The 20630-nt window shown below is 57.3% G+C and overlaps 1 protein-coding gene across 2 annotated transcripts in view; it reads right to left on the bottom strand.

The window, feature by feature from the left end:
• KCNC1 (potassium voltage-gated channel subfamily C member 1) overlaps positions 1 to 20630 on the bottom strand; it is a 44377-nt gene that overhangs the window by 5577 nt on the left and 18170 nt on the right. The window contains exon 2 of one of the 2 annotated variants that reach the window (XM_008708932.2): positions 5458 to 6391. In XM_008708932.2, coding sequence (XP_008707154.2) covers positions 5458 to 6391 — 934 coding nt within the window. The remainder of the gene's footprint in view (positions 1 to 5457; positions 6392 to 20630) is intronic. The other variant, XM_040638870.1, reaches the window with a different exon arrangement.

Here is a 20630-nt window from a genome sequence, read left to right as displayed (position 1 = left end):
ATCATGTCACTACAAAGAGGCAGTCAGTCAAAAGAGAAATGGACCAATCAGGTTTATTCGTAAAGCAAATCCAAAAAAAATCCCATCATAATTTTGGAACTTAAAAAAAAAGTCTGTCGTACAAGATGGCAAAGCGTTTCACGTACAGTGCGTTTCTCGACAAATCCCAGGGGCTTCGCTCCCCGATTTATTCTGAACCAGAAAGGCCAGTTACCAAGGTAACTCTGACACCACGTGACTGGGGCCTCTCTGGGGTCTGGGAGCTGCCTAGCACTTGGGGCGTGTCTGCGGGCACACACGTGTGCGCACAGACACGCCCCGGCCTGCCTCCCATTCTGGCTGGCCCCCGTCTTCCCTCCCGGGCAAGGGGCTGAGGGAGGAAGGCAGTGGGGAGAGAGAAGGGAAGACGTATCAGGGAGGTGAGAGGGGATGAGGATGCGGAGTTGGGGCCCATAGTACCCTGCACAGATTGTCCTCAAGGGGAACACAGTGAGTCCCACCCGGCAGCCTCTCCATCTGGGAGGGGAGCCAGGGTTTGCTGTCTCTCTGTTGGCCATCGTCTGTCTGTCGGTGGAGGCATCTATAGCCAGTAGTTCTGGCCCAGGGGTGGGGCAAAGGTGGGTGGTAGAGCCTGACACCCCTCCTCTGGCTCTGAGTGCTGAGCCCCCGCCCAGCGGCTCTGCCCCTCAGTGCCCTGCCCCTGGAGAATCGAGCTCCCTGGGCCTTTAAGGGGACCCAAGCTCCGCTGGTTTTCCCTACAGGGGCTGGCGGCAGGGGCAGCCATCAGGCATCCCAGGTAGGTATGTGCTGGGCACCTTTCTCTCCCTGGAAAGACTCCGGGACACCCCTGAGGCCTGCTGCTTCTCTCAACCACGGTGACCTTTGAGGGGAACCTATGACTGGGTGGGTGTGTTTAGGTCTTGCTCTGTGAAAGAGCTGACCTCCCTAGCCAGTTGGTGTATCTGTGGTTTGGGGTGCTCTCAGAAACTGGGAGCATTCTCCCTACCCAACTCCAGTGGGGTGGCTGGAAGAGAGAGAAACCAAGGAGGGGCCAACTCTCTCAACCTGGGGAACCCATGAAAGAGGCCAGAGGCGCCAGCTAACCCAAGCCTCCCCGCCCTCCTGCCCCCACCCTGTCCTTTGGAGGAGATGGCCACCGGGAGCCTTGGTTCCCACCTGCTCCCCAGAAGGCTGTGAGCCCTGCCTCCCCAGGCCCCAGGACCTTCGGCCCCCGCTCGCCCCCGCCGGCCTGCAGTGATGAAATGACAGCATGGGCAGGGTCTCACGGAGATGGTTTCCAGGCTTTGAAATGGGCTGAGACAGATGAGCACCTGCAAAGGGTCATTTTTTTTTAAACTTTGGAGCAAGGAGAACCCAGTGTCTGGGCCCTGCTCTCCGGGACTACTTACTGTTCACACCCGCAGCGGGCGCCGGGGGGCGCACGCGGGGCTGGGGCGGGGTGGGGCTGGCTGGGCATGGCCTTGGGTTCAGCCCCAGGGGTCTGCCCAGCAGGGGGCTCAGGGGAAAAGTCCCAGGCTAAGTGGGGACGGTCTGTGAGAGACACGAGCAGAGTATAATCACGAGAACTGGCACAAGTCATGCAACAAAACGAGGAGAGAGAGAGAAAGAGAGAGACATGATTAGTAGAGAGAGAGAGAAAGAGAGGAAATGTGAACACCACAGAAAAGAACACCCATGCCTGGCCCTCAGAGTGGGTTCGTTTCTCCTCTACTCCCGCCTCGGCCCGCCTGGGGGCCTCAAGGACCCCACTCCGGGCCCCCGCTGCCCACCCTGGCCCTCTACCCCGAGCAACACCTCGGCCAGCCCGTGTGGAGGGCCCCTGCCCACACCCTGTCTGGTCACCTCTGCCCACTCCTGTCACCCTCCCTGCCCCGCGGATGACCGCCGCTCGCAGTACCCACTGCGGCCCGGCAGGGGAAGGTGGAGGCGAGGGCCGGGGGCGCTGCGGACTCAGCTGCTCGGGGGACAATGCCCCTTCAGAGATGAGCCAGAGGCTGCAGCGGCGGCTCCTCGGGAGCCCGGGGAGCACTTTCTCTGGGACTTCGCGGCTGCCCTCCATGCCAGTGGGCAAATAGTGGGTCTGGCCACCAACCCTCCCCCCGTGCCAGCACCCTGCTCACCAATGGTGGGACCCCGCAGCCCCAGACGCAGCACCACAGAGGACCGCCCATATCACAGGAGCAGAGATGGACAAGACACACACGTGGATGGACATGGCAGGACAGAGGGAGCACTCCGAGCTGTCCAGAGCAGGTGGTCTAGGACCCCGACTCTAGATGGGGGCGACCCTTTCTGGGAGACGAGCAGCCTCTCCTGGGCCATCAGCCCCAGACAGCCCCTGACTATGTGGGGTGCCCTCCTGGCATCTCTCCATGAGGCTCTACGACCCCCACAGGACAAATCCCCCAAACGCGGAGGCCATGCCAGCCATGGTACAGAGGAGGAGACCGGATCATCCCTCACAGACACAGACCTGAGGCTTCAGGACAGACCAAGAGGTGGATGTGAGAGAAGGTGCTGCTGACGCGATGGGGAGGCCTTGCTTGAGTCCTGGGGGTCTGGCCCTGGGGGGTGAGGGGTAGCGGATGCCCCAGAGCCTAGCAGACTGCATTTAGCCTTAAACCAGATTCTAAAAGTGGAATTGGAAAACCCAGATTTCGCTGAGGCCACCTGACTGTCCTTGGGGATGGAGTGAGGCTGGAAAGGCCTTGGGGGCTATGTCTTACCTCTCTCGATTCTTGTAGGGTCAGGTCTCCACCCACATTTGCTTTCCTCACCTCTGGCCTCCCCCCACTCACTCACAGACACCCCCACAGCCATCTAGGCATGTGGCTGCAAGGAGAGAAGGAAGAAAATGGGAAGGGCCTTGTGATGCAGGGGTGGAGGTCCCTTAAGGACCACACCTTGGTGATAGATCACCTGGGTCTCACACACCAGCTTTTGGAAGGAGGAGTGTTCTGGTGAGGGAGGAGGCTCAGGGGTCTGGGAGCCATGGTGGACAGGTCTGGACAGCAGGACAGCACCTCCAGGGCGAGTGAGTGTTTGGGAAGGGAAGGAGGGAAGAGTGTGGGGCTGGGGAGAGAAAGGGAGGAAGGTCTGGGCATCTGGGCTCCTGGGGGCAAGCTTGGGAGGCCCCCAAATCCCTCCTCAGCCAGAGACTGCCCGAGCCAGAGCTCTCTGGGTCCCTGAGATCTGGGGCCAGGGGCCAGGAGGCTCCCGGGAGCAGGGCTGCCATGGCTGGGGGGCCCAGGGGATCCACAGAAGTGAAAGGGCTTCACAGGTCTGCTGCAGCACGGGAAGAGGGCTGTGTCTCTGGGACTAGCTGGTGTGCACGTCAGGACACACACGTCTGCACTTGGCATACGTGCACTCGTGTGTGTGCGTGTGTGTGTGTGTGTGTGTGTGTGTGTGTGTGTGCTCTCACCGCATGGAGAATACTGGCATTTTCTAGGAGTGCAGAGGAATCTGTGCCTGACTGGAGTGAAATGGGGATCCTTGGTAGGCTGGCCTGGGCACCCCAGCTTGGGGCACTGAACCTGATATATCCAGTGTTGGAGAGGATGTGACAGAAGGCCCAAGTAGCGCCATGGTGATGTCACCCAGCTTTGAGCTCTTCCTGCTGGGGCCTGGAGTGAAGGTGGGGGCTAGGCCAGCCCAGACCCTCCCCAGAGCCCCAGAACTTTCCTTGCCAGGACGGTGGCTCCTGAGGTCAAACGTCCACCTAATCCAAAGCAGAGAGGTGGGGCGGAGCTTTCCACTAGCCTGTGCCTCCCCCGCTGAGCAGGGGCCATACCTTGGCCAGGGGGCCCAGCCCTACCTCAGGCCCCCTATTCCAGCCTCGGAGACCCTCGCCCACCCCCTGGCCCAGCCCGGGACACTAACCACATTCTTCTTGAGTGCCTCCAGGAATCCAGGAAGCAGGGAGGGGTACGGGACCAGACGAAGGGGCAGGAGAGCCCCCACGGGCAGAGAAGCGGGCCTTGGGGGTTCTGCGCTAGGCCGCACAGGTGTGCAATGAAGCCGGATCGGGAGCAGGATGGGGTGGTGGGCGTGTCAGCAGGGAAGAATCACTCATCCGCTGGGTGAGGCCACCCAAACCGGGGGGAACCTTGCTCCTCCAGGTCTGAGCCAGCCCGCCAGACCCAGGCACGGGGACGTCCTCCATAGACTAAATGCTACCTGTCACTCATTCGGCCTCCCTCACCCTGGCACGTCTCAGCTCAGTGTTGCCATTCTTCTCTGGGTCATTCATTCCCTTGAAATCCCTGTGTCCACAGAATAAGTCGATGGTGTTCCCTGGGTGGAGGTAGACTATGGGCTTGTATCTTCGGACCGGAGCCCCGTGATCAACTTTATGTGCGAGTGCAGATTCTCATAAAACTGAGATAGTCCCAGAACGAACCACTAGCCATGGAATATGAGAATATATCCCACGGTGACTAGTATTGTTTCGTGGCCCCCCTCCCCCTGCCCCCCCCCAATTCACGGGAACGTGGCTGTACACGGGTCTGGATGTCACGTATTGCTGCTGCTGTCCCTACTGCCGGACATGGGGAGACCCCTCGGTGGGAGGTGGCTGCTGGTCTGTAAGTGCTTTCATCTAAGCTGCCCGGGGTGGTGGCCCCCTCTAGTCTTTCGCTCACCAGCTGCTTCCATCAGAAGGCCACCGGAAGCTCCCTCTCGACCATCGACCCAAACAGACAACGTGAAAGCTAGAGTCGCTCCAACAGGTTCCTAAAGATAAATGCTAAACTCTAGAGTGGTGGTGGAAGATGAGTTGGTTCGGCATGCTATGGGGTAAGTAAGCTTGTTACGGAGGGCTACAGGCGTCTCCGAGGACGCACCCGGAGCTAGGCAGCCGGAATCAGAGCAGGAGTTCTACTCAGCTATGGGCACAGGCTCTGGGGGGGGTGGGGTGGTGAGAATCCTTGCTGCTGCCTTTGCAGGACCCTCCTGCCCGATCCCATGCACCAACTGTGCTGTCTGCACAGCCTGAAGGGAGCCGAGTCAAGACCAAATCGGAAGCTGTCTGGCATTTCCGAATCACACCCACCCCTGCCCTGCCCCGGCACCGGGACAGTGGCCTGAGTCAGAGACTCACGCTTGCCTCCTGCCCGCCGAGCAGCAGCCCCCTGGGCTCCTGCTAAGAGAGTCCTATGCAACCTCGCGGGCCACGTCGTCTCTTCCGAACCTCACGAGACCAGCGCGCCAACCTCCTTACCCAGGGCCACCAGTGAGGTTCCTCCAGCAGGCTCTCGCCTTGTGAATGTGGCTGCCCAGCATCTCCCTGGGCCCCCGGGCTCCACACCTCGAGACTGAGTGCGCGGTCCCGGGTTGCCCACGGAACTAAGGAAGCAGTCTGACTGAATCTGGAATCATCGCTACGGGGGGCGGAGGTGAAAGGTCAGATTGACATGCCTCTAAGAGGTTTCCTACCTGCTCTGTTAATTTCTAAAATTTCTTCCTGGGCCAGCGGGCATGTGTCACTCTGAGTACTGTGATGTGGAGAGTTTACGACAGATTTACAATAATTGGGAGATCCCAGCTGCGGCGGCCGTGGAATATGCTTCTTTTTTTTCTTTGGTAGTTTCTGCTTAGCCATGGCTAAGGAGTAATACATCCCAAAATTGTTCACGATGACGGGCACGGGCATGGCGATGGTCAGCACGCCCGCCAGCGCACACAGTGCTCCCACGAGCATGCCGGACCACGTCTGCGGGTACATGTCTCCGTAGCCCAGCGTCGTCATGGTGACCACGGCCCACCAGAAGCCGATGGGGATGTTCTTAAAGTGGGTGTGCTCGCTGGCGCTGGGGTCGTTGGGCTGGGCCCCTATCCGCTCGGCATAGTAGATCATGGTGGCGAAGATGAGCACGCCGAGCGCCAGGAAGATGATGAGCAGCAGGAACTCGTTGGTGCTGGCGCGCAGCGTGTGGCCCAGCACGCGCAGCCCCACGAAGTGGCGGGTCAGCTTGAAGATGCGCAGGATCCGCACGAAGCGGACGACGCGCAGGAAGCCCAGCACGTCCTTGGCGGCCTTCGAGGACAGGCCGCTGAGGCCCACCTCCAGGTAGAAGGGGAGGATGGCCACGAAGTCGATGATGTTGAGCGAGTTCTTGATGAACTCCACCTTGTTGGGGCAGAAGACGACACGCATGAGGAACTCGAAGGTGAACCAGACCACACAGACGCCCTCGATGTAGGTGAGGAAGGCCTCCGTCTCCGCTTCCCGGTAGTAGCGCACTTGCGTGCCGTTCCGAACATTCTCGATCTCGGTCTTGTTCACGATGGGGTTGAAGCGCTCGTGGGTCTCCAGGCAGAAGGTGGTGATGGAGACCAGGATGAAGAAGAGGGAGGCAAAGGCCACATACTGTGGAGGAGAAACACAGTGTCAGCGGGAGGCCCTCCCACCCAGAGCAAAGAAACCTGGGGTGCCTGGGCGTGGGGTCCAGTCAGAAGCCAGGCCAGGAGAAGACGCTTGCCCAGCGCCCCCTCCAACATGGGCCAAACTGACGGGCCACCTTTCCCGCCTCAGAGCACCGAGTGAGGAGGCTCAGGGAGGTAAGAAGTTGTGGCAGAGATTGCTTTATTTTCACAAATGCCTTTCCTTTCCTCGTGGATGCACAGCTCGACGCCATTTGCCGGGCTTCCTCGGGGCAGCTGGGGTCACGTGACTGGGTCCGGGGCCAGTGGACGGTGCACGCAAGGGGTGTGCGCTCATGACAGGCCTGGCACTTAGAACCTTTCTACTCAATCCTCCAGGCCCTCTTTCCTCCCCCAGCTGCCAGTTACATGCTGACGCTCTAGGGGCCAGTAGGGTCACCGCAAGGACGTAGTCTCAGTCCCTGAAAAGAAAGATATCCACTAAATACCTGAGTGGGAAATCAACTACTGATGTGTTCAGCCGCTGTGATTTGGGGGTGACTTAGTAAAGCACTTAGCCCAGTCTGAGTATTAAAAGTGGCCTAGCTTGCTGAGGCCGAAGGTGGCAAAGGAAAGAGCAGGGGCAGCTGTGATGGAATCTGGCCCCTCAGTGGCCACATGGTCCAGCCCTCCTCTTCCTACCACAGTCCATTCTCAATCTTTTTCAGGAATGAGGACCTCGTTGATGTGGTCTCTTTCGGGTTCTCTCAAGTCTAGAACTGCAAAAGATAGATATCTGCCTCAAGGCCTTAGGATGCCTTTTACACCCCCTCTATCTGTCCTCCTAGGAGCTCCCGCTGCCAGCTTAGAGGGGAGCTCCCCATTCTTGGAGGTCCTGAAATCAAGGCTAAATGCTCATTTGTCAGCAATACTGTGCTGCACGTTCAGGCCTCAGAAGGAGAATTGGACCGGCGGTCCTCAAAGGCACCAAAACCACAGGGTCTGCTTCTCTCCTGCTGGGTAGGGGAGTGGGTGGAAGGGAGGAAGGAGTTACTGGAGGGCTGGGGCTTTCCAAACACATGTGGGTGTCTCCTCCTCTCAGACTCCACCAGTGAGAAGGAAACGGCCGGGGAGACCCAGCCTGTCTGGGGCCACCTGCTCTGGCCCTGAGCCCCTGGAGAAAGCTTCAGGAGCTCTTCTGGTTGGTTTGGTGGCCCCATCTGATGACCCTGGGCTTCTCTAGCCCCCAGCAGACATGGGTACCTGAGGAAAGAGAGTCGAGCCGCTATCTCTCCTGTTCAGACTGAATTCCAGGCAAGGCCTCTTCTTACAGCCTCTAGTTGGGTCCCCCAGAGCTCTAGAAGAACCCCAGCCAGTCGGTTCTCCTCCAGGAGTCCAGCTGGTCATCCCTGCTCGCATGTTCCCACAGTACCCCTCCCCTCTGGGGCCCCTTCTGCCAGCCTGTGCAAGACAGACAGTGTCCTGAGCAAGGCCATCTTCTGGAAGCAGCCCCGGGCTATAGTCTGGACTGGGAGGCCCCTGTGTTCTCCAGAGCTGCCCTCGCGGATAACCTCAAGGAATGCCAAGGCCCCACCCTGTCTCCACAACAAGAGGCAGCCGTGCTGCTTCTAGCAACTGCACGGGTGCACCCCTCCACCTTGTGGTGGTAGTCGGTGTGGGGGGCAGCGTTGGATGTCCAAGAACAGCCCTGTCTGGGTTGACCATAGCCATGGGATCTGGCACCTAACCTGGCATGGATCTAGAAACCAAGAACTATGTGGACCTTTCAAGGAACATTCTGGGTTGGAGGAAGGGGAGAGAAAAGGGGAAGGGACAAAGATAGCATTTTAGAGAGTAAGAGAAGCCTTTAGAAATTATGCTACAGATGGGAAGCCTGAGGCCCGGACGGGAAGACGTCTCTCTGCGTTACGGTATGCTCATAGTCCTGTTGGCTTTAGAGCACTGTACGCTTTTCCAGCATTTTATCCCGGACGGCTATCAAGTACGATCCCTGTGCATCCTTCCTTCCACCCACTGATCGAGCCCTCCTGTCACCCATCTATCCTTCCTTCTTCCCTTTCCCCCTCTCTTCCACCCCTCATCCTTCCTCCCTACCCTCCTCCCTCCCTCCCATCCTCCCTTTCATCCTCACGTCCATTCCTCCTTCTTCCCTCCTCCCTTCCTCCACTCCTTCCTTTGGTTGTTCCTCTCTCCTCCCTCCCTCCCCCTTCCCATCCATCATGCATGCATTCATTCTTCCTTTCCCTCTTCTTTTTTCTTTCCCTCCTTCTTCCTTCACTCCCTCCTTCCTCCCTCCTTTCCTTCTTCCCTTTCTTCCTTCCGCCTGCCTGCCCATCCATCCATCCATCCATCCATCCAACCTTTCTTCCTTCTACTCTTTACCAGGCAGAGTGGAATAAAGCCTCGGCCTTGGGGAGCTCCCTGCCCAGCTGAGGGTAAAGGACGCACGCAAAGTCAAGTCCAATGCAGTGGACTGAAAAGAGAAGCTCCCTCAGCCCTGTGAAGCAGCTGGGGTTTGGACAAGGTGGGGCAGGGTAGGGACTAAGCCAGGTCTTCAGCTCCAGAAACAGCTCTCTAAGGGTCCAGACGGTGCAGACCTGGGTCACCCCAGAAGCAGACCAGGAAAGCAAAGTGGAAGCAAGTGCAACCACTCTGACCCACGTTCCTGTAGCTCCAGAGCGCCTTCTGTCACCAGCGTGGCCAGAGCTTCTGAGCTAAAAACACATTCCGAAATGCTAGGTATTTGCCTCCAGGGTTCCTCTGGAGGGCCCCGTCTTAGGGCTTGGCATTCACCAGATCCCCAAGGGCAGGACTTTGTGAGAGAGGCGAAGGACACACACATTGTGAGTGTCTGAGGACTGCGGAGAGGCGGGGCCCATCGCATCCCTGGGCTCCGCATCCTGGCCAAGGGCGGGAGGCATGAGGCACCTCCCCTCTTCACTGCCCCATCAGCCATGGCTTCCCCCCCTTACACCCTCCCTCTTCTATCCTCCTCTGTCCCTGTCTGCTCACACATGACCCTCTCTCAATAGGACCACTGCCATCAAAGCTAGCAGGCGTTAGGCTTAGCGTCTCAGTTGCCAGTCTAGTCTCCATACAGCTACCAGAGGGAGCAACCCCTTGGCACCCCAGCTGTCTGCCCAGGCCACCTGACCGTGCTGCCCACAGAGAAAGGCCCTGACACAGGAGACACTCTGTGCCTGGCCTCCCTGACTTCCGAGGACTCTCTCTCTACCCACACCCAAAATTGTTGCCAAATGCAACTCTCAGCCATTTCTGACCTCCTTCTCTGTGTCTCCCCCATCTCCATGTCTTTGTACCTCTGAAAAAACCCATTCATCCCTCAGCGCCCCTCTAAGTAGCCCTGCTCCTGGGACCCCTTCTCCAGGTGAGGCTCCTCTTGGAGCTGAGGCCCTAACGAGGCAGCAAATGAAGGGACCTCCCCCCCAAGGAGTCTCTAAATTCACCCCCAAGGAGGCAGCAAGCCTGTCTCCAATGCTGGCTCATTAGCGCTTGGGGAGGCTCATGGGAACAGCCCCAACAGGGCACTGACGTTGCAGGTGCTCCCTCAGGCCCGCAGAGCTCTCACCCCTCTTGCCCCTCTCACAGCCCAGTCCTGATGGGAAAACTGAGGTCCTGAGAGGTCTCATACAATTCGGGTAGGAGAAAGTACCGGTTCTCAGCAATCAACGGAACATCCTGTCTAGATTCTTTCCTCTCTGGGCCCCAGGGCCCAGGGAGTTGGTGGGGGTGGGGTGGCAGCCTCAGCCCAGCCCAGAGCCAGGCACTAGGACTCCTTTCCTGGGAGGAAGCAAGGGAAGTGGAAGCCAGGCCTGCTGCCCTGCCTGGGCTCTGCGGCTGGTCGGCCTGGTCCCCGGGAACAGGCCGAGCCCCAGCAACACCCAGGCCCAAGTGGGCCCTTAGGAGGGCTGTGGAGGCAGGGGCCCTGGCCTACTCAGACTGCTGCATTCTCGTATGCCCAGAGGCCAGCAGGCCTGCCATGGCGCAGCCACAGCAAGAGCTCCCCTCCAGCTGAGTCCCCGCTCCCTCTGGCCATCCTCGGGGAGCTGAGCACAGGAAGGAGAGAGCAGGAAGCTGCCAAAGCAAAGGACCCACTCTGCGCCTTTAGTCCTCCCACCGACATAGTGAGACAGGTGGTCCTACCCCATTGCGCCAGAAAGGAAACCCAGGTACAGAGAGGTCAGAGACTAAACCAAGGGTCAGAGCTAGTGATGAAGCTGAGGCTTGGACCCAAGCTCATCTAGCTCTAGGACCTAAACTCTTTGTGCCACAGAGTTGCCAAAGCAACTGGTTAGTGGGCCCTGTGTCTGGATGCCTCCGTCTTGGAGCTTGGCACCCACAGCTCAGACTCCCAGAGGGCAGGTTATGCCCACTCCCAGTGAGGGAGAGAACTGGGGTGCCTGGCCCCACAGGCTGGAGCCAAGCCACACCTGAATTGTTCTTGGGCCGGCCCAGCTGCCCGGGACTTGCTAGCTCCCGGGGCAAGAGCAGCCCCAGGCGCAGGGAGGCTGCCCCCACCTTACTCATCACTGCCAACAGCAGCCTTGGATGGGCTCGCCTGTGTCACCACCTGGCCACCTCCTCACAGACCCAGAGAAGGGCAGGCTGGGAGACGAATGACCCCAATTTGTTCAAGGAGCTCAGCCAGAGGGACTGGGGACGTGCACGGGGATGGGGCGTTCCTGGGGTTGGCTGAGCCCTGGGGAGGAGCACAACATTGGGAGCCACGTCGGCAGCAATCCCGGGCTGACGCTCCAGGACCGTAGGGGCTATAGGCAAGCGCAGGGGCTGCACCCTGCGTGAGCCGTCTGCCTCCCAATCTCCAGTCACCCGGAGACCACGGACACACACAACCACCCAGGGCACACACCTCACCCCTTACCTAAGCGCATATGCTGTCGGTGCAGCCACACAAACTACAGCCCAGGGTCCTGACCACACATCCAGGGATGACACAGAGACCCACGGATTCTACGGAAACATACACACGCAGGTGCACACCCTGCAGCCCCTCGCAGCACTTGTGCACGCACACGTGGAGCACGCGGATGACACGGCAGCCATCGCCGCACAGCGTACTCACTATGGGTACAACAGAACCCAGGCACGGCCACCCGGCTAGCCCCTCTTCTGCCCACCTCACCCCTGCAGGTGTGGCTGACTCAGCGTCTGTCTCTCCCACAGGACAGCAACTCCAGCCCGCCTCGCCTCTTCCTCCTCGGCCTTCCCCGACGCCATCAGCCTGCCTCCCCACGGTGACGGTGCCAGCGCCTGGATTTCCAGCCCCTACATCTGCCCTTCAGCCCCCAGCTTCCTGATTTCCTCCCCTCTCCCCCCAGGCCTTGTCTCCTTTCCCTAGCCCACTTCAGCGGCAGCCTTGCCCCCCACACCCAGGATCCAGGCCACAGTAAGGACGGTGTCTCCTGAGGTGCTCGTTTGCTGGGGGGGGGGGGGGGGGGATGAACTCCCAAGCTTGGCAACCCAGGGACAGGGACAGTTGTCACCAGCCTGGCCACTTCAGAGGCCACCCAGTGAAATTTCAAGACAACACAGGCAAGATCGCCTGATAATGCAGCATAAACCCAAGCTGGCAGTCCTAGCTTCTTTTTTTTCCCCCAGAACCAAATCACAAACTGTGAAAGACCCACCAATTGTGTTCTAGAAAGTGGTAGCCATGGCAACAGAACGAGGCATCCCATTTCTATGGTAACCAGGGTGGTGAGGCTGTTGGCTGTAAAGTCAGACAAACCTACTAAAGATCTGTTGACTTAAGAAGATGTTTTATAAATCACCAAGTTATTTTTATGGTAACCCCACCCCTGAAACCATAAATCAGAGAAGCAATTTACTATCTATTAAAATGACCAATATGTGCTATGACTTTCACTTATAAATTATGTATGCCACAGTCATCTGTAGAAAATTGTGCTTGCCTTTCAGAATCGTTCAGGGGTTCACGGTGGCATCCGCGTTCTTGCAGTCTGGCGTTCCAGGAACAAGGCGGTGGTGTAATGTGGTGCAGGGACCGCCATTCGGGGCTGGCGCTCACGTGCTGTGTGACCTTGGCAAGTCACTTCCCTCCTCTGGGCCTCAGATTCAGCACTGGTATACTGAGGGTAGGACTTGGTCCCTTCTGAGACCAGGTGCGGCTGCAGGCAGTGGGGCTAATCAGGGAGCCCTGGCTGCTGTCCAGGCCCCGAGCCCCCTGAGGCTTCAGGTCAGTGTTTTCGCCTAATTGAATCTGCCCAGCGGGGGTTTACGGCGTTTGAGTTAATCCACGCGGAGTCAGTGATACGGAGCAGGCAGGATGGCCAATTGGCCTAAATAAATTGTCAGTCGAGTTGAATTTGGAAACTGAATTACACTTGTCTGGACTTCCTCGGGCTGGGCAGGCCCGCAGCCTGCTGGGCTGGCTGAGGGCTGCAAGGGGGCGACTAGGGAGGGGGCTCTTGGGGATCCAGTCCCTTTTTGGTCCATCAGTAAATGGGGGGCCCTGGGCAGTCCATCCTGGCATCCGGGTCCGCCCTGCCCCTGTTCCTTTTCACTAGTCCTCCCCCCTTGGCACCCAGCTCAGGGAGCAGGGGGTGGGGGAGCCCTCCATGATGCTACACGGAGGGTGTGAGTGGAGGTGTGTCAGAGTTTGTGCAGAGAACATAACAAGGCCGAGTGGGCACCTGTTTGGGCAAGTCCGTGTTTGGGGGAGAATACTGGGGGAGGGGGAGAGACTGTAAATCTGGAGTGGGTGTGTGCATGGTGAGAATGTGTCACCTGTTTATGCGACCTGACTTCAGGCATGTGTGAAAGGCTTGTGTAAATGGTCACCGTGTGTAGTGTACGTGGTTCCTACAGGTGGTAGAAGTGTGTGTGTGCACTAGCGTGTGTGTGTATTAGGACACATAGGAGGTGTGGTGTGTGTGCTTGTGTGTGTAAGGACAGGTCTGGGATAGTATGGGGGTGGGGCACGTATGAGCCAGCTCCTAGGGGAACCAGGGTCTGGCTAAGCACTCTGTACACCTGTTATCTGAGCTAAGACCCAGCCCAGGGCCATGACCCTTTTCCATGCCAGAGATGGTCATTCACACACTAGCCTGGGGGTGTGTTCCTTTCTCTGGAACTGTCTCTGACTGAGAGAGAGGAGAGAAAGGGCAGGAGTAGGGAAAAGGCCACAGGGAGGCAGGGCTGTGTTCAGATCAGAAGCCCCTCACCCCGCCGCACTGGCCCTCCCGTTCCTGGAACCCAGCCTGGGCAGTGGGGGAAACCAAGGCCAGAAAAGGCCGTGCCCAGGCCTCCAGCCTTCCAGAGAGATGCTTCCTTGAATTCACTCATGACTCTCGGCCTAGGCCATATCCAGAAAGGGCTGCCCCGACCGCTAGGCTGGCTACGTTGGAGATGGCAGACGTTCCTGTGTTGCTTGCGTTCCAGGATGCACATATTTTTTTCACTTTTGGAAACGAAAATATGTCATAAAATGTACACATCCTTAAAATAGTATGTCTTACCAGGTCCCCAGAGTGCTATCATTTAACTCATGTCCTGTCTTAGATCGATGGTACCTTGGACTTGTGAAAACATGGTCATTAGAAACCCAGAACACCAGGGAAGAGGAAGCCCTCAGAAGTTTCTGGCCTAAAAGCTGCCCCTTGTGGCAGGAATGGAGAAATGGAGGCACCACAAGGAAAAGGATCTGCCCAAGGTCGCAGAGCTCTCAAGGTAGAGTGGAGAGGAGAGGGTCAGTGCTGGGCTGAAGCCTGGACCTTTCGTGTTCATGGCCTCGACCTCGGAGCCTTTGCTTGAAACGCCCTCCCAGGCCTCTCTGCTCTCCAGGCCCCGCCTGCCTTCCAGACCCCAGCTCAAAAGGAGGAAGTGGCCGGAGCAGAAATGACAGGATCTTGAATTCAGGATCAACCCTGGTTTGAGGCCTGGCTTGGCTGGTGACCTTGGATAAGACACTGCCCTTTTCTGAGCCTTCATTCTTGGATAGGAGGGGCTGGGAGAGCATTTCCCTGCACCCCGCATCCCGGGGTGGGGCTGTGATAAAGAAATGAAATAATACAGAAAGCAAGAAGGAGGGGTTCAAACACATCGTTTTGGACCCCACACCAACACTTCACCTCTGGCCCTTGTGGGCCCTCCTGCCCTGGTCCCATCACAACAAAGTGCTTAGGATCAGAGCATCTCAGACGTAGAAAAGTGAAGAATCTTACAGTCATGATACAAGATGCACGGAGTTGGGAGGCACCTGGGGGACTGAGGTGGACATGCCCCCCCATCTCAACACAGCACCACTGACCTACAGAGAGCCATCATGCAGCATGAGTGAGGCTGGGTCCACGCGCCTGTGAAGGCCCGGCTGAGCAGCATGGGGACCCGTCTGCCCAACCAGGGCCAGCCCTGGTCCTGGAGGACACGGGGAGGGGTGTCTCCTGAGGAGAAGTCTCTGGATGTAGCACCAAGGAGAGCTTACTTGGTGGTGGCCAAAGCCAGACCCCTTGGAAGGGTGGATGGGGAAGCGGGAAGTAAGAAGCCCTCCCTGGAGACCCTCGGGGAGGCACAGAGGGGGCAGGAGTGGACTGAGGCCTGAGTGAGGGAGAGGATGGTGGTGGGATGTGCTGGGGGAGAATGACCTGGGGGAGACACAAATGCAGAGTCCCTGGCCCCGTGTTCAGCGACGGATTCAGCAGTTGTGGGTGGGACCGGAAACGGACCTTCAACTTGGGCCCTCCGTGGTTGTGATGCCTCCCAGCCCCATCCTCGCGGCGGGGATGCGTGAGGCTGGCTGAGACCCAAGTGCCAGGAGGCTCAAAACGGAATGAAGCTCATGACCCCGGAACACCTTGGGAACTGGGAAGCAGGGAGCGTGGCAGAAGGCGAAGAGCCCCGTGCTTGGCTTCAGAGACCTGAGCTGGAGTCCCAGCTCTGCCATTGGCTGTCTGACTGCAGTAGGCAAGTGACCTCTGGGAAACTCAGTCCCATCATTTTTCAAGCGGGGACTACGACAATAATAGTAACACAGCCCGGGAAGTCAGATGCTACTGGGGGTCCTGGAGGAAAAGGCCAGATGTTTCGGGTTTCCCCAAATCCAAGGCAGAATTCAGGGATAGGGAGACACCTCAAGACTGCCAGTTCCCTTGCACATTGGGATTCTAGGAGTTGGGCCAAGGCTTCCTTCCACAAAAATCTAAACACAGCCTTTTTCCCCCTGAATTATTGGGGGGGATGGTCGTTGCAAGGAGCAGCAGCAACTGCTAGCGAGAGAAATGTGTTTAATTTCAGGTTTCTTTCCCTAATGCTCTCTAATGTTCTCTGCTCCTGCTACCACTTGCCTGCTAACAGACCGGGAGCAAATGAGAGCCTCACGAGAGCCCATGGCGTGGCCTCCAGAGCCTGTTCCTGGGGCCACAGACCAAGGCAAAGCCATGTCCAAGAGCCAGCGCTCTGGCCTCCCGCCGGTGAGGCCCTCCCCGCAGGGTAATGGTGACTTCCCATGCCCACTTCCACGTGGTTATCCGCGTGAGCCCCTGCCATGGGGCAGGGAGCAAAGGAGGCTTGGAGGGAAAGGACACCCAAGATCACACAGTGAGCAGGGTGGGAGCCAGAGCTCCCGGCATTCCGGCCTCACTCTGGTGATAACATGGGGCTGAGGACGGCGGCTTCCGGCTGTTGAGGAGGCCCTGCTGCCTGCACTCTCCACATGCACCGGGGCATTTAAACCTCACGCCAGTCTAGGGGTAAGTTCTATTGGTATCACTTTCCAGACAAGGAGTCTAAGGTTTACAGAGGCGGAGAATCTTGCCCAAGCATTTGGAGGTCCTCAGCAGGGCCCTCAGTCCTGCCCTAGCCCCGCACTTTAGGCCTCCGTGGGCCCCCCTAAGCAGCCAGGCAGGATATCCACGGTGCAGGTTAGCCTAGCTGTGCCCCGAGAGCCAGACCTGCCTGCTTTGGCTTGGTGTGGACCTTAGTCAGCCCCAGGGAGGTACACAGGCCTATGTGCCTTAGGGGAGTGGGGCCATGCTGTCCCCGAGTGCCCCTCGACTCCCCCACGCCAGGAGGGCTGGCTGTCAGGGCCCCAGAAGGTCCCACCAGGAGCCCACATCCCACCCACTCTTGTGACCTGAGAAGCCCTCCGGGAGACTGGACAGCACATATCCTCACCCACTGGCATGTTAAACTCAAAGAAATACCAGTATTCCATGCAGGAAATTGTTCTATTTCAGGGCTTAACACTGTGTTTCGCTGTGTGTCTCTGCTGCACTTGCCGACTTTTCTGTTCATAAATGATAAATTATGGAACCCTTCATAGTTCCTCTTTGGTCTGGCTGCCAGGGAGCTCAACGACATTTGGTACTCAAGTCTGACTTCATCTTTCACCTGGGTGCGGGGTATTGCTATTTCTTCTCTTTATTATACCACTCCCATGTTTTCCTTTCTTCTTTATTTCTATGGATTCTGTTGTAGGAGTGTCCCATGTGCCTCAAACCTTTTTGTGCCACAGATTGGGAAAAGAACCATGTGACTGAGGTTCCCGGATATGGAAAGAGTAGGAAGGCGCCCCATCTAGGAGATAAAGGCCTCCCATGCAGACAATTCAGTAACCCCTCTGCAGGAACCCTGAGCCAGATGTCTCTGTTGGTGACCACCCATGATGGGGACTTCCCAAGGCCACTCATCCTGTCTTTGGACAGCTCTAGAGATATGCATTTATGTTGTGTTTAAGTCAATCTCCCTGCCTTTCTCCCAGCGACCCCAGTTCTGCCCTCCGGGGTCACCTGCTCCTCTTACCTGGGACAGCCCTGCCCACACTTGCAGATGGGCCTCAGGACCCACCTCTGAGCCATCCCTCCTGTAGGCCAGGTTTTCCCTGGCCTCCAGCACATTCCCTCTCCTGGGCCACTCCCCTGTTTCAGAGCCTGATTTGGTTAAGCACTCACTGCATGTGGCTAAATATGTCACACGCTTTACCCTTTTTGATTCCTACAACGACCTCGGCGGCGGGAGTATTTAGCTTTCTTGAGCCCCACTGTGCCCCGCTATAAAGTAATAATGGTCACCATTACAAACATGAATCTCATTTATCTTCAAAAACTTCTCTGAAGATGTCATTACCTCCATTTTGCAGATAAAAAAACTGAGATTCAGAGTAGTTAAGACATGTGCCAAAAAACCAAAACCCACAGAGCTTGAAAGGGATAGGCAGAATTGGAACCCAGGTCTCTCTGACTCTAAAACCACCATGTCCCAGGGCTTCCATTTATAAATCTCTTCCACGTCCATCCAGGTAGCCTGGGAGGAGGACATTAGTCTTCCCATTATGATGACACTGGGTATAGCTGTCGACACTTTACAACACATCTTCACATTCTGAATCACATATGAATGTCACACACACACACACACCAACAGCTGGGCCATCCGCAGGACAGTCTTGATTGCCCCCATTAGACAGATGAGAAAACTGAGGTCCCCAACTCTATCGTATACCCACTAGGAATCTAATGGGCAATTGCTCCCAGGGCCCACTTGTGTTTTTACATCAAGTTAGTGGTCTCGATTCCCAACGGGGTATGCATGTGTGTACATATTTATGTGTTGGGAGGAGGGGAGTAAAAAGATGGCCCCAAGAGGGACAGCTCAGGGAGGGTAGTAGATTCAGTGCAGGGGGGACCACAGTGGACTGTCCACCTGCTCTCTCGCCAATGAATATTTATTCCTTATCCCAGGGCTGTGCAGGGCACTGAGCACAGAGCGAGCAAAACCAGCCATAACCTCCGGCAGGGGAGGCTGACATTTATCAAATAACCATACAAGCAAATATGTACCTATGTGAGGTGATGAGGGCTTTGAGGGGGAAGCACGAGGCATTCGATGGGCTTTAACAACAACGCTTGGGGTTAGGGTGGTTTCCAGGAGGAAGTGACAATTGTGCAGGGGTTGAAAGGCTGCGTACGAATCAACGAGGGGGAATACAGGTTGCAAGGAAGAGCAATTTAGGCAGAAAGAACGGGAACAATTCCCAGTCCTCACATCCCTTGACCATCAGCAACATCTGAGATGGCTGATCGCCCCCTCCTTTTTGTCACACTCCCAGGCTCCCACCGCCTCTTGATTTTCTTCCTACCTCACTGGCTGCTCCTTCTCGATGTCCTTTGCCAACCTCTTCTCCTTGCCTCGAACTATCGGGATGCCCCAGAACCTTGGTCTTCTTCCCCATCTACATGCATTCCCTTAACGATTCACCTACTTTCCAGGCTTAAAAACCATCACCCATTCAAATATCACTGAACACTCCCAAATGTCTACCTGCCGCTCAGCCCTTCTCCTGAACTCAGGACTTGGGCGTCCAAGTCCTTAGCAACTCCAGGTGGAGGTCTGATAGCGCTCTCCCCAACTCGATGTGCCGCCTGAGCTCCCGTACCACCCCCACTGCCCACGGCCTCTCCCCTGCATGAGGCAGCAACTCCATCCTCCTGGACGTTCTCACCCCAGACCTTCACACCTCATTTTCTGCCGTACCTCGCATTTAATCTGTAAGGAAAGCCCACTGGCTAAGCTTGAAACGAATCCAGAGTTTGACCACCTGCCCAGCACCCCCGTTTCTACCTCTGTCCCTGGCAGGAGCAATCACCTCCCCCTCGACTATGCTCTCCCAGCTGCCACTATTCCTGGTGCTGGAGAACTGTTTTCAACAGAGCAGCGAGATAATCCTTTTAACATATAAATCCGCTGGTGTCATTTCTCTGCTCGAAACCCTTGCACAGGCTCCCCGTTTCTCTGGTCCCACACTGTCCCTCCAAGCTCCTCTCCCGCCGCTGTCCCCTTCGCTTGTTTCAGCCACACCCGCCTCCTCAAACATGTTCTTCTGAGCATCCTCCCTCTCCGTCCCCTCACAGCACCGGCCATCCTGGAGCACTGGCGCCCCAGCCTCACTGATGTGTAATTTGCAGCCGGGCACATTGAGCCCGTCTGAGTGGCCAGTCGGATGACTGTCGGTACTTCACACCGTCTGATTTACTTACTTCTGATATTTACTGTTGATCTCTCTTCCACCTCAGAACGTAAGTTTCATGAAGTGGCTGCATCTGGGGATTGGGGTTGGCCCTGCGGTCAGGCCCAGCCACGTGCCTCACACTAGTAGGGAAAGGGGGCCCCCTTTTCGGGGACCAAGAGCACAGCTATGCACCAGCACAGCCTCCCTTCTGTGGGAAGGTCACGGGTATATGTCCTTCGTGTGGTTGTCTCAGTCCTTCTACCCATGCAATGGGCACAGCGACGTTTATCCCTTTCGGCCTCCTTAGGAAGTGAACCCCTCCCTCCTCTGGTGCCCATGTCCCCCCATCTGCACAGGTAGCGTACCCCGTCACTGATTCCCTGACACAGCACCTGCGTCTACACTGGCGAGGTATTCAGACTGATTTCAGACTCGTGTTTACGCCGGCACTGACCGCACTTAGAGTAGATCTCTGTGGACACGGGTAAAAGGATCACCGTTGTCTATGCATCTGTGGTTCATCTGGTCACTAACCACCCAGCTCCGTCCTCATCAGCTTCAGCTCCACAGACACTTACACTGGCAATGCGCACAGTGACTGAGAGCAGATCCGTGTCTACACTGGCAATGCATACACTCATTGACAGCAGACGCGTGGCTACCCTGGCAGCAGGCACAACCATGTTCATCTCTGGACAACGGGCAAAGGCAGTAAAGACCTGGCTGCCCCCCGGCCATGACCAGGAATGAGTAAGGCCAGTGGACACGAAGGCGCGAAGGTTCCTGTTCAGAGAGGGGGGATGGGCCTATGCCCCACCCCCAGCAGGCCGGCCTGTGGACTGCAACAGCCCGAGGCCTGCCTCGGGGGCATCACTGGCATGGGGACGAGGAATTCAAAACCCACATGCTGGCCCGGAATGTGGCAGCTGGCATCCGGGGCACATGGCAAGGAGATGAGACCTTGTCTATTCCCAGCGCCTTGAGATCACGCAAGGTGAGGAGAGACTGGGGCTGTGTGACTCCCTGTGCCACCCACCCCCTCCCCGCCCCACGCCCGGGGCCAGGCCCAGCCAGCCAGGGCTTAAAAAAAGCACCAGGAAATGTCACTTTCTTTTTGAGGAGGTGAGACGGGAGGAGATGGCCCAGGCAGTTTAGCTGCCGGCCTATTCAAAGGCTGGGAACGGTGACAGTACCTTTAAATCCCAAAGCTAGTCTCCTA

Source organism: Ursus maritimus, unplaced genomic scaffold (genome assembly GCF_017311325.1).
Source record: "Ursus maritimus isolate PB19 unplaced genomic scaffold, ASM1731132v1 scaffold_23, whole genome shotgun sequence".
Lineage (NCBI taxonomy): Eukaryota > Metazoa > Chordata > Mammalia > Carnivora > Ursidae > Ursus > Ursus maritimus.
Note: the sequence above shows the minus strand (reverse complement) of the source record. Positions and strands in the feature narration are given on the sequence as shown.